This window comes from Fukomys damarensis, unplaced genomic scaffold (genome assembly GCF_012274545.1).
Source record: "Fukomys damarensis isolate Sample0158 unplaced genomic scaffold, DMR_v1.0_HiC HiC_scaffold_3, whole genome shotgun sequence".
In the NCBI taxonomy this organism is placed as follows: Eukaryota; Metazoa; Chordata; class Mammalia; order Rodentia; family Bathyergidae; genus Fukomys; species Fukomys damarensis.
In genome coordinates, this window is record NW_022900915.1 from 26774494 (window position 1) to 26787773 (window position 13280).

At 37.3% G+C, this 13280-nt stretch overlaps 1 protein-coding gene across 1 annotated transcript in view; it reads left to right on the forward strand.

The window, feature by feature from the left end:
• The first annotated feature begins 4159 nt into the window (after positions 1-4159).
• The window catches only part of LOC104851468, a 117328-nt gene continuing 108207 nt past the window's right edge, over positions 4160-13280 (forward strand). Inside the window, 4 exon segments of the mRNA XM_033765637.1 lie at positions 4160-4305; positions 8428-8542; positions 9701-11428; positions 11430-12014. Coding sequence (XP_033621528.1) covers positions 4160-4305; positions 8428-8542; positions 9701-11428; positions 11430-12014 — 2574 coding nt within the window.

Consider the following 13280-nt stretch of genomic DNA (forward strand, 5'->3'; position numbering starts at 1 on the left):
TTTCATTCTACTTGTCCTTTTGTCTTTGTCACTTTCCTCATTGCTGGGGCAAATACGAGACACTGACAACTAAAAGGAGAAGAGGTTTATTTTGGCTATGGTTATAATTCACAGTCCCCTGGCTCCAAGGCAGGAAAGCACGTTGCCCATAGCACAGGAGAGTTGCTTAGGTTATTCAGCCAGGAAACAGCGCAAAGGGAGAAGCCAGCCGGGAGATGTATTCTACCAGGTCACAGCCCCAGTGACCCACCCTCTAACAGCAACCCCACTTCTAACACTGAGTCAGCTACAGCAAGGCATTGCCTGATTACCTTCCAAACACCCACCTGCCCCTGAGGATATAAGGCTTTGAGGGACGTTCTTAATCCAAGCCATAACACCAATTATATCACTTTGCTTGAGCTTCTGAATCAAAATTACTTGGTATGTGTCTATGAGGGAAGGAATGAGTTCATATTACAAATAATGTACCTAGATATTGGATCTCCAAGGTGAATCTCAAAAGCCACGTGAATATGGTTCAAAGTTTCTTAAGTGAACTGAAATTCGAGGATCCCTATGCTAGCCTATAAAGTCCTGAAATTTGCATTATATTCACATCTTTCCATCAAGTCTGGAGTACCCATAGAGCAGAGTACCAAATTCTAAGGCCTGCTGTTATAGATTAAACTAGATCGTCCCAACTAAAACTTAACTCCTTTCACCAGAATCATTCCACGATACAGTGAGAAAGGAAAGGGAAAGTTGCTGCAACACATCAGCAAGAGCTTTCCATTTCAATGGATAAAGCAAGGAAAATCCTTCAGACACCTTAGTAAGAATACTCTTCACTTTCAGAGTCTAACCTGCTGGAGGGAGAAGTGAAGTACACCTCAGCACCATGTTTGTTTGGACACTGCCTGTGTCCATCTCCCAGTCTCTTCTGATGGGAAAGGAGGCAGTTGGCTAGCTTATTTCAGATATATCCTCAGCCAAACAAATAACAGACAGTTTGTATGTGGAATGCATTTTCATTTTAGTTCACATTTCTCCTTCCTTGCATTACCTAATGTATCAGACTTCATGCAATACTGAACTGACAGCCAGTTGTGGTGGTGCGCGCCTCCGATCCCAGCTCCTCAGGAGTCTGAGGAAGGACGTTCTCAACTTAAGGTCGGTCTGGAAAACTTAATAAGACACTCCGTATCTATAAAGACAGCTGGGGATATAGGTCAGTGGGAAGGAATCCCTTGGTTCAATCCCCAGTACCAAAAAAAGTTTTGAATTCATTTCTCTTCAGTTCACCAATATATTTTTCTTTTCTAGTTCTTTCAAACATTAATAACAAATGATACTAATAAATTCCACATTGCAAAATCCTCTAGTCTATGTAAATTTAATTCCTCAGAGATGCTGGTGAAGTTTGTATAGGGTAGATGGGCTGCTTTTCTTCCCCAAGGATTAGCCTCATCCATTCAGTTATATTTGATCAAGTATGCATCAGTTAGGGTGATGGTATTCAAATGACTGTTTTAGCCCTGAGGATGTTTGATATGTAGCCCTTTGAATTCAAGGCCTTGACAGAGTCCTGCTTCAATAATCACCCAGAATCGTTTTTGTAGATGGACGTAAATATTCCTTAAGTGGCCCAACAACTTGCCCATAAGACGTCCTATGGTTTGGATCTGGGGTATCCTCCCAAAGCCTCCTGTGTTTGGAAGATGACTGGATTGTGGGGTACACTCTACTCATCAGTGAATTAGTCCACTGATGACTTCACAGCTGACTTGCTGTGAGGAAGGAGCTGAGACCTAGTTAGAAGCCGGTCACTGGGGTTGTGACCTGGAAGGGTGTGTATCTCCCTTCCCAGCTCCTATCCTCTCTTAGTGGGCCCTTCCACCATGCCATTTCTGCGTTTAAGCCTGACAGCAATGGCCTGAACCTTCTAAAACTGAGCCAAGATGAGACTCTCCTTCTGTAAGTGTGCGGTTGGGCATTTTGTCCCTGGACCAAGAAAGTGACTAAGACAGGATGCTTGAGAAAAGGAAAATTAGTTTTGTTGGATATGAGATTTGTTATTTGTTTGTTTGTTTCCTTGCAGTACTGGAGATCAGAGTACTGGCCAAGGCCATAATCATACTAGGCAAGTGCTTTATCCCCCACCCATAGATATGAGATGTGGCTGTTCTATTTTAAAAGTTTAACCAACAAAATCCAAGCTTTATATCCATATAGATGTGGTTAACTATGGATATAATGCATTTGCTTGCCTGTGTTTTTCAACAGAAGGAAGATGTACAGAATAGCTTTCAGTAAACATTGATAATAACTAAAGCTTCTTAGTTCCATGACACTAACAAACTATTCTCTAAGAATTACTTCCCAAGTCCCAAATTTGGAGTTTTATCCCCTTTCCCATACAATCGGAGTACAAGACCGAATTGATACATGGAATTTATTTATTCAAACAGCTATCTTTCTGCATAACTCTCCTTTATTCACACACAAGTTTTTTAATTGAGGACAAAAATATACCTTACATTCCATGCTATTAAAAATCAGGAAAAACAATAAAAGATAAGGTTTTTTAAAAACATGCTTCTAAAGGAAATTTTAGATATTTTTCTGCAAATGTTTTTAAAGTTGAACTTTTCAGAACTTGTTTTACATGTATAAATTTTCTTTCAAAAGTTAGTACAGAGGACAGAGGCTTTGTGTTAAAAATCAAGAAAGTGAAGTTATAAGAAAAACTAAGATTCCTTTCAGAGTCTATAGAAAACTGAAACCAATGGGCATTACAAAGAAACTAGATGATATACTACCTTGGAAATTGAGCATTTAAGCATCTGAATTTATTTTAAATTTAATCTCCTCCTAGAATTTTAATAGTGATCATTATCTACCCTTTTGTGAATCTTCCTCCTTTTAATGGTAATAGAGCATTATCTTTCGGTGTTTCAAGGAATACATTTCAGTTTAACAATACAATAGGCAAATTTTAAGTAATTTGTCAAAAAAGTGACACCAGTAAAATTTTCTAACAATACCTTTCAAAAATATCTTTAGCTTCCAACTATTTTCTCAGAGAAATGGTACCACTATGTAATTTCTCAGTAAAAAAAAAAATATTGTTACTATTTCCTGTTTACATTTTTCCTTGTTCTTCTGTGAATTACAGTAATGAGTCAGAGCCTAGTTGGAAACAAGAACTATAAAATTCAATATAAAGGCATCACAATTCCGTTGATATATAATAGCAATCATAGTAACATTCCTGACCTTTATTGCAGTTTGCAGAGAACAACTAAACATTTATGAAAAATATAAATCTAGGAAATCTGTAGTGGAATGGATTCCTTAATGTATACCCAACAGTCTAGTGGTGATACACTTTACTTGTGGATAGAATTAAATTGTATGCATCTGTGTTAAAAAAAAAAAGTAAGGTGTTCACCATTTTTTCAAAGTGAAATTAAAGGCTATTAAAGAGATTTAAGTAGAGAAATGACATGATTTAATTTATACTTTAAAGAAATCATTCTGGCTGCTATGTAAATAAGCAAAAGAACAAATATAGAAGTAACAAAATTATTTAGAAACTTATTTCAGTTAAACAAATTTTAGATAAAGAGATAAGTAGATAGTACCTGGGTTTGGGGAGGTAACAATGGAGTAGAAGATAAATGACATCTTTGGGATAAAATGTTTTGAAGTAAAATAGGACAAACTTTCTGATGGACTAGATGAGGAAAGGTAGAGTCAGGGACAATGCCTAGTGTTCATTTCAGGTAGATCGATAAATTAGGGGGATAATTGGAAACAACAGAGGACATTAAGATCTCAGTTACAGACATCATAGATTGAAGATTCCAATTATATATTCAGATATATATATTCAGATATATATATAAAACAATTGAGCCTGAACTACTGAGCTTATGAATTTTAGAAATGAAATTGTGAATTTCAGAATCATTTGTACAGATATTTTTAAAGCCATGGAAACAAGATTTCCTAGGAAGAGAGTAGGCAAAGAAGTAAAAGGAATCATTAAGATGTCAAATATTAGAGACTGACAGAGAAGATATGGCAAAATGAATTAAGAGAAGATGGCTACAGGAGCAGGATAAGTCAAACAGAACTGACTCTTGAGTTTATTAGTTGGGATGGTAGTGGAGACATGGACAAGAGCCCTCTCTGTGGGCTAGGTGGAGATAACAGCCTATTTGGAGTGGTCTGGGGAAAAACTGCGAGGAGAGAGGCGTCAAAAATATGGACAAATGCCATCAGATGTGTTGCTGTTAACGTGAACAGAGACGTGCAATGGTAAACATAGTGATACGGCAGAATATAAATTGATACTGCAGTAAAGGAGAGATTAATTGCAGGAAAAGTCGTCCAGTGATATTTACATCATCCACAAAACAAGACAATTTGATAGGTCACAATACAAATCAAAGATTGGTAAATTCTTATATTGGAAAGCAGAGCTCAGGCAGCTCCTGTTTCCTGTGATGTATGTCTCAAGCTCCTCCTCCAGAGTGTGAGAAAAGGAGTAGGGATAGGGGACTAGGAAGAAACAGAGTGGAAAACACTTGTCTTAGAGATAGGAAATATATACATTTCATAAAGTTGTAGTAGGGAAGTTTTGAAATGATTATGTTGTGTCCATATGAAATTAAAAATTAAAAACTAAGCCATGTATGAGGAAATAGTTTGATTTTTCCAAGGGGCTGCTACCTTGAAAGTTTTTGAATCAAACTCAAATTCTTTAATTTTCTAAAAGCATCCTTGCTTATGTTACAAGTACGCTCTGTGTGATAAGTTTGTAAGGCTTTGTCCAAAAGAAGGGAGAGACAGGGACAGCACAAGTGATGGAACGTGTTAGGAAAACAGGGTCCCCGGCATAAAAGAAGATACAGAAACAGCATACCTCATTTTGCTACAGATCAGCTTAGATAATGCGACTGAAGTCATGCTATATTTAAAAGTCCAACAAGAAGAAGGTTTTGTTATACCACTGAATTAAAGTAGAATTTAGATTACCCCCAGAAGCTACTCGTGGGACTTATGTCAATGATTCCAGGTGATGTAATTAGCTGATTTCGCTGGTCCTTATGGAAGAACAGAGAAAGAGAAATAACTAGCTGGGGAAAGTGTGTACAACTGAGTTTCTAAAAGCAAAATATCTGAGGTTGTCAATAAAATAAATATAGTGTGCGTGTCACACACACACATATCACATATATATGTATACACATATCACATTGTATGTATATATACTATATGTATATCAATAAATTAAATATATGGTATATACACTATATATAGATATATATACACATCTGTGTATGTATAAATACATGTGTATATGTATATATATGATATTTTCAAAAGAATATATTTAGAAACATAAGTGGGCAATGCATTAAAAACATAATTAGATACATTATTGTACTGTTTATCTAATGCATACTTATTAGGTGCCTGCTACATGTCAGGCACTATGCTAGATGTGAGGTACATACACAGTGGTACGTTTGATTTTATGGAACAAAATTGTGCTCTCTCAGAGCTAATATGCAAATTGTTTATAAAGCTTTCTCATTATGATCAAAAGAATCCCAGGCCATCTATATATGCTCTTGGAAGCCTGCCTAACTTTTAACAGGCTGGGTTCTAGACCCGGTTTGCCAATGTTCATGAGATGTAGGAGGCAAGGGCAGTCTCTGTCTCAGTTTCTTCCCTGTAAAATGAGAGCTTTGGATGAGGTGACCTTTAAAACGTCTTTTAGACATTCTAGCTCAAAAGATAATTTATAGTTTGGTTAGTTTCAACTGAGCACTCACCTCGAGCTCTGATGTAATGACTGGTCTCCCAAAACTGGGCAGTGCTGAGTGCTATTTGTTTGTATTTTAGTAGATTTGTGTACAGATTCTATGAGAGGTTAAGATTCACTGGAATCAATACCCAGCACCACCCACATAAAGTACAAAACAAAAAATACCAGGAGCCATGTATATCTTCAAATGTGTTTTCTCAAGGCAATTCTGTCAGGTAGAACTTGTTACCATTTCCGTCTTAGTCCAGAAGGAAACTCAACCTATATTATTAGTCAGCTTTCCCATGGCTGAAGCACAATATCTAACACATACAACTTGAGGAGAGGTTCATTAGGCTCACAGTTTTAGAAGAGTCTGTCCATAATTGGCTTGCACCAAGGCTGAAATAACATGGCGGAAGGACGTGGCAGAGAAAGCTGCTCACTTCATGGCAAGTGGAAAGCAAATCAGGGGAACAGTACCGGAAGGGAAGGGGAAAAGGACCAAATATAATTACATCTCCACGATCCACCTAGAAACACCCAGAAGTGCGCTCCACTTCCCTGAACAGCTCTCAAGCCAATTAAGTTAACACAATCAAATTTAATCATCACGCGGAGTGTGACGTCTCTCAGAGACGACGTGACCTGCTAAGTAAGCCCCAGAGGCAGAGCACAAACCCTGATCTGAGGAGTCAAAGTCCAGAGTGTTCTCCACTGAACACAGTGCAGCAGGCAGTGTTTTCTGTCTGAAATCATAGAGATGTAATTTATAACCCAGTCAAGTGCTTTTGAAGTATTTTTTAAATTCGAAAACCCATTACATGTAAGACAAGGATAAAAAGATATTAAATTATGAGTTTGCAATCCTCCAACTAACCCAGTCCGCACACTGACCTAATAAGAAAAAATTATTGCTTTCCACTTCAGCCATAAGGACTTAGTTGTGCTACTAAGAAAGAAAAAAGGATTGGAAAATTTCAAAAGAGTATCAATTGTCCTACATCAGAAACATGGCCAAAGGAAAAAAGGCTTTGAGACTTTATAGGATACAAAGGATTTGAAATCATGATGGGAGAGAGGTGAGAAGAGAATTTAGTTAAGAAGGATTTAAGTAAATGTTTGGCAAAATTCACCACAAATAGGCCCCATTTTAAGTTTCTCATAAAACAAATATAAGCCAAGCTTCTCACCTCCAAGGTATAGAAAAGCCCAATCTGCCCAAATACACTAAAAACACAAAACAAACAAAGCAGCTTCTGTGGAAAGTTGTTTCCCTTGCATATTTGGAGATAGCTTAATTCTTTTAATATAGCAAAGTAAATAGAGTAAGACATAGCTCTAAGCACAGGCAGACGCCTATTTGAGGTGACACCTAGCAAGTAAGAGGACTGCCTTCCCCCTGATACTTTCTCTATCACTTTCCATTACCTAAGACATCAACAGGAAATACAATCCTTTGTATTACTATTAAGGCAAAGATTAGCCTTTTTAGAAAGAGTCGCTGACTCTGCCAGTGTGTGGATTCAATCTTACAATACTCAATTATGTGTGTATGATGCTGGTATATTGAAGAAAAGCCATCTCTTTACCACATTTAATTTAGCAAAATTACAAAGACTATGAGAGGGTACTTGGGTCAACTTCACAAAAAATTGCTATTAGGATGATAGTCTCTATTAGGAAAAGAAATGTTTCCATTAAGATGAGAAAAAATGGAATATAAAATACTGATCAATTAATAACTTTACAACTTGCATCCTAAAAGTCTACGAATTTGTGTATACGTGTGCATACATACATACATATGTGTATTTATGTATATGTATTGAATGTTCCTACAGTATGTAGCAATGCACTGAATAGGAAAGAAATTAACAGGAAGAGAAGATATAATTATGGCAATAAAGTGTGTGAATACTATGGAGAAACCAGGTAAACATACTATGCTTAATTGTTACCAAATGAGGAAGTCAGTAATTTGATTAAATAAAAATTATACATAGAAAATAACTTCAAATGTGATGCTTTCAAAGGGCAATAAAAACTGAAGACCCACAGCTTCCCAAAATGAGGAGGAAAAGAAGAAAAGCCTATAAAAAATGGGAAGTCTTGAATTCTACAGTATGTAAGTCCAATTTAATACTTTTTAAATTATGTATAAAATAAACTACTGCCCTGTCTACAGGGATGCCTACAAAAGTAGGAAGATAAATCTATACGATGATTTTAAAGTTTGACCTTTTATTATGTGTACATTTCTGCATTAATTATTAAAAATGTGTAGCATACATAGTAAAAATTTAAATAAAAACATTTACATGGACACATGCCATTAAGAACCCCCATTCTCAAAATCTGTCATCAAGGCATTGTAGTTCTATCTTCTACCTTGCAGACATTTCACTATAGCCAATTGTAAGGGACTATAAAGTGTAAAATTATAAAATTGGAATGGCTATAAACTGAACTGCTCTTTGCAAGGTGTTATTTTAAGAATAAATTGTAATCTGCTCCAGAAGACAGCCCGTCAGTCTGCGCACTGTTCTCGTCTGTGCACTCTATTATACATGGGCTTTGGAGAGCTGTGTCTCCATGCCTTTTCTCCCATGACTCCTGCATTACAGCTCTCAGACTGTAACCAAGCCCACTGGAAATTATTTCAATACCTGCCAAGAGAAGCCCTTCCTTTGGACTAGAAAAGAGACAGATAGGAATGGTCAGATTCTTCAACTTACTTCAGTATGCTTGTTTTTTTTCTTTCCTGTTAAATAAAATTTATTCACTTACTTTATATATTTATTTATACAATTGTAAATAGTTATGTAAAGTAGATAAGTATATATAAAATCAAGTTAAGTTAGTAGTCTTTTAAGTAGCACTATAAATAATAATTTCTACTTTTTCATCCTCTTATTAAAAATATACTTTTAGACCTCATCAATTTCCGTGCCATTGTTAATTATTTTTTACTCTTTCTTCCTTTTTCTTCACAAACAATTTCTTTCAGATATAGTTTTAAATAGAATATGAGTTCTTTGTATGTTTTCCACAAGACCTGATGTCCCATGCTTAGTCTTACAACTTTCTCATAGTAAAATATTTCAACTTTGTAGAGCAAAGGAGCACAGGCCACAAACTGATAGTCCCTGGGCCAAAACCCACCCCTACATCATCATCAAAACAGGATTTCAGAAGTTTGGACTAATCCTTAGAAAGAAGCGGGTTTCAGACTCGTTGTGGAGCCAGGCACCCTCTCCGTCTTGGAAAATGATACTAGACTGGCTTCTAACATGACGGTTCAGTTGGAGCTAAGGAGCAGAGAATGTGTGTGCAGCAGCCTGCATTGCTCGTTGGTGTCATCTACCTGGATGCCACAGCGCATACATTCATGAAGCCACCCCGAAGAAGGGACAAAGCATGACAAGACTTGCTTGAAAGGCTGTCCAGAGCTGCCTCAGCCCCCTTCCATCCTGTTTATTCTCCTCTTTTTTGGTGCTACTATTTTAAATTATTTCGAGTTCAACATAGGTTGTAGTATAATGCCATGTTCAAATACCTGTTCAGGACAACTTGATCTTTATCATGAAGTTACATTTAAAATTTGCTTGTGTACATGCTTTTTGAAATGTTCATTTCACCTACTTTTGGAAGTTGTTGTTTTTAGTAAAGCTTAATTAAATCCTTATTTCCTAAAAGTATATGTTAGTCTTCACTCTAAGAGAATTAATAATTTTCAATAAGATGTTTATTAGAAAGGAATTAACATACTGAAATGAATGAAAAATTATTACCTAAAATACAAAGAATATTGCATTCATCTTGGAATTTGGAACATTTGCTCTCTAAGAGTCAGATTTTTTTTTTTTTTTTTTTGCTTCCTCTCTAGGTATACTTTAGCCTTCTGGTCACGCATGCCAACAAAATAGAAAAGATGCTGAAAAGGAAGTCAAAGGAGACATCTCAGAGGCTGTGTTTCAGCAGACGGGGGCATCAGGGAAATCTAAGGAAAATGGAGGTGAACAGATGTCCGCATCTGTGGATGGGAAGCAGAATTCCTCTTTGCTTCCAAAAGCCAAGAAACAGACTCCATCTGACAGCAAAATACATAGGGGGAAAAGAAATGATGATCCTCCTTCAACTGTCTCTCATCAGCTAAATGAAGTCTTGCCAGCAGTCATATTTAATGACTGTGAAGAATCATCAGAAACTATTATACCGCAGGATTTCCCAAGCACAGTAGAAGGTTTTAACCCAGGAAAACATAAGTTTATTACAGAAGTGAAATGGGGGGCTTTCACTGTACAAGTAGAAATCAAGAAAAACGTTTTCTGTAAAACAGGTACTCAGTTCTCAACAAGGAGGTGCCCAGCATGTCACTGGTTGTTTCCCATTGGGCACATTAGGAGATGCTGCACAACCAAAAGCCGCTTTCCTAGATTCAATAATAAATTGGCAGAAGAATTAAAATTTGAGGTGCCATCAAAAGACAAAGGAGAAGGTGCCAGAACTGAGAGCCCCTCACTAAAAGTAAGCATTGTAGGAAAAGAACTTAAGGTTAAACAAATGAGTAAGAGACAGAATATTTTAATTAACATAATTCATCTGAAAAGGAGGAAAATAAGCAAACACAGAGACATTTCCTCCAACTACACCACAGAAGAATCTTCCAGGTCTCCTTTACAGTCTGGTGCTAAGCACCCTAGAAAGTGGGCCCAAATTGCAGATGGTTTGCATGTCTCTCCTCCTAATGTTTGCACTGCTCAGATGAAGAACTCTGACATATCTGTGGCTTCTCTAATCTCAACTCTTAAGAGAGATAAAAATAAGCCCGACTCACTGTCATCAGATTCAGATGGTTCTGAGAGAGAATCTGCCATCTCTCAGCAGAAGGTTTTTCAAACTAGTCAGCATTACCCCCAAATGTCACATTTCCCTGCAGCTGACACTCTTCACATGAATATTTGTCCTATTTCATGTCATACCCTACAGACCACAAGTTTAAGTAAAACAGATGTAAATAAAATGCCTTTAGAGGATCCTAAGGAGGAGGATAGAGAGAGAAAAACCAATTGTGATGTCTCAGGAAATAGCACAACAGACTCAAATATGCAGCAAAGCACAGAAGGAAATCATTTGCTAAGTACCATTATGGACATTGTTCACATTCAAGAAGGCTCAGAGTCTGATTTTTGCTCCTGGTCTTCTCTAAGTACACAGTTCAAAGGAGAAAAGGAAGCTAATGTTGACTGCAAAGTCAGCAGAACTCCACCTGTAGAAGACGGTGAGAACTCAAATGTTTTATCTTTCCCTTCCAGTCAAAGTGCTCTGAAGCCTTCTACCTCATTTAGTCTGGCTCACTGGGCCACCAGACATTTAGAAACTAAAGAGACCCCAGGACATACATTTTCTTTTAACCACTGCTCTGAGTTTGTATTAGGCCATGAGAAAAACCATGGTGATGTGACTGACAGAGACATTAGCAAAGTCATTTTAAGTGATGACTCTTACGAAAACACACAGCAATTAGTGGACAGGAGGAATGCACAGAGTCCAACACTCGGACCTGTGTCTTGCAGCAGCCTAGATGCTGGGAGCCACTCCATAGTATTAGCCCCAAACCTGTAAAAATGGGCCAATCAGAGACCTGGGCAACTCCCCCAGACATGGCAGTCCCCAGCCAAAAAAAGGGTCACTCATGACCTTAATAACAGATGAACTACAGAGAAAATTAATTACTCAAAATGATAAAGAAGGTACAGTTGATTCTAACTGTACTCTAAGAATGAGAAACCCTAAGGAGTCATCCGGTTCTGTGGGAAATGATGAAAAAGATAAATGTCAGATAATATCAATGTAAAAGAATGCCTGTCACAGGGATTCTGAAGATCTGTCCAGTAAGACTCACAATGAAGTCTGTTTCCAAATGGACTTTCCATTAAACATTGCTGAGTCCAACTCTGCAGTGCCTGCTACCGATGAGCTACTTCTTATTGAGAAAACGCTACCCAGGGATGCAGACCAATATGATAACCAAGATGAAAAGAGCCTTGGACCAACCAGTTCTCCCCAGGAGCCAGCAGAATACCAAGAGAGTGCATCATTCTGGCCAAATTCTGAAGGAGGTGAGAATAAATATGACTCAAAGGATAATTACTGTCACCAAATAGACATTTGGCTGTCTCCTCAGAAGCAGAAGGCTTTGGAGAGTATGGTAGGCTATACAGATTATTTAACTTACAATATGTTTACACATTTAAACCTTAAAAAGTCTTAAGGTAAGGACTTTTTTATTGCTTGGGATTTCTTTTCTTTATTGCTGAAGATGAGTATTTTAGAATTAGATGAATACAAGGAAGCGCATATCATCCTGCTTCTGTCTGTTACCACCCACTCCACCCATAAATAGTGCATAGCAAAATCACCAAGGCTGCAGTTTAATATAAAGTAAAAAAAATCAATTTCTCTTTAAAAGGTTGATGTATTGCCAAATAAATTCTGTAGGAAATTGTTAGCCTTTTGCCACTCTTAAATAATCCACCATTTTTTTCCTTCTTGCAGGCTAAGCATGTTTCAAAGAATGGGAAGAATACGTTTGTAATAAAATGTGTTTTTGAACCTGCTGTGATGTTTCAAAAACACAGTTATGCATGTCCTAGGAGGCTGTGTGGAATAGTAATCGAAGCAAAGGACAAAAACCAGAAACAACTATGGCTAATCCTGACTGGGCCATCTACAGGGCCTTTGACCTCCTGTTGACCTTTGACCTCCCTTGTGCATTAGTTGGCCCTGCTCAAACCATTGACAGAACCCAGAAGCTCTCCAGACAAGAACATTTAGGATGGAAACTCTTTTCTAAGTGCATATTACTGTCTGTTTTTCAGCCTTGGATTAGCACAGGGTCCTTTTGGTCACTTCATACAAGGCCTTTGTTTTTCTCAGTGAGTCCAAATTATTTTAGATTTAGTGTTAGCACCGTTTCATGCTGTAAATTAAAATGCATCTTGAATGAGCAAGTGCTTCCCTCCCAAGTGCTAGTAACTTTCCCAACATGCTCAGAAATGGAATTTAGAATGATGAAACTTAGGAGAGAAGCTACCTCTTCTTTGTTGTTTTACTTCTAAATCTTTAATGAAAAAAATTATGAGTAGGAGAAAATATTGATTGCTCAATGTTTATTTAAAATTTAAAAGAAATAAAATACAAACAATTTAATCTATTACATAAATATTGATACAAAATGTGACACTGCTTTATAAAAAGTAAATGCCCAAGGGCCAGGGATTTACCTCAGTGGTTTTGCTGCCTGTCTCACAAGCACAAAGACCCAAGTTCAATCCCTGGTACCAAAAAAAAAAGTAAATACCCTAACACAGTACGAAAACTATACAGTCACCTGCTTCACATGAATACGCTAAAGGGAAGACTGTCCATCAGAATGACTGCTTCCCAGTGCCTACATACCTCCCACCAGTGACTT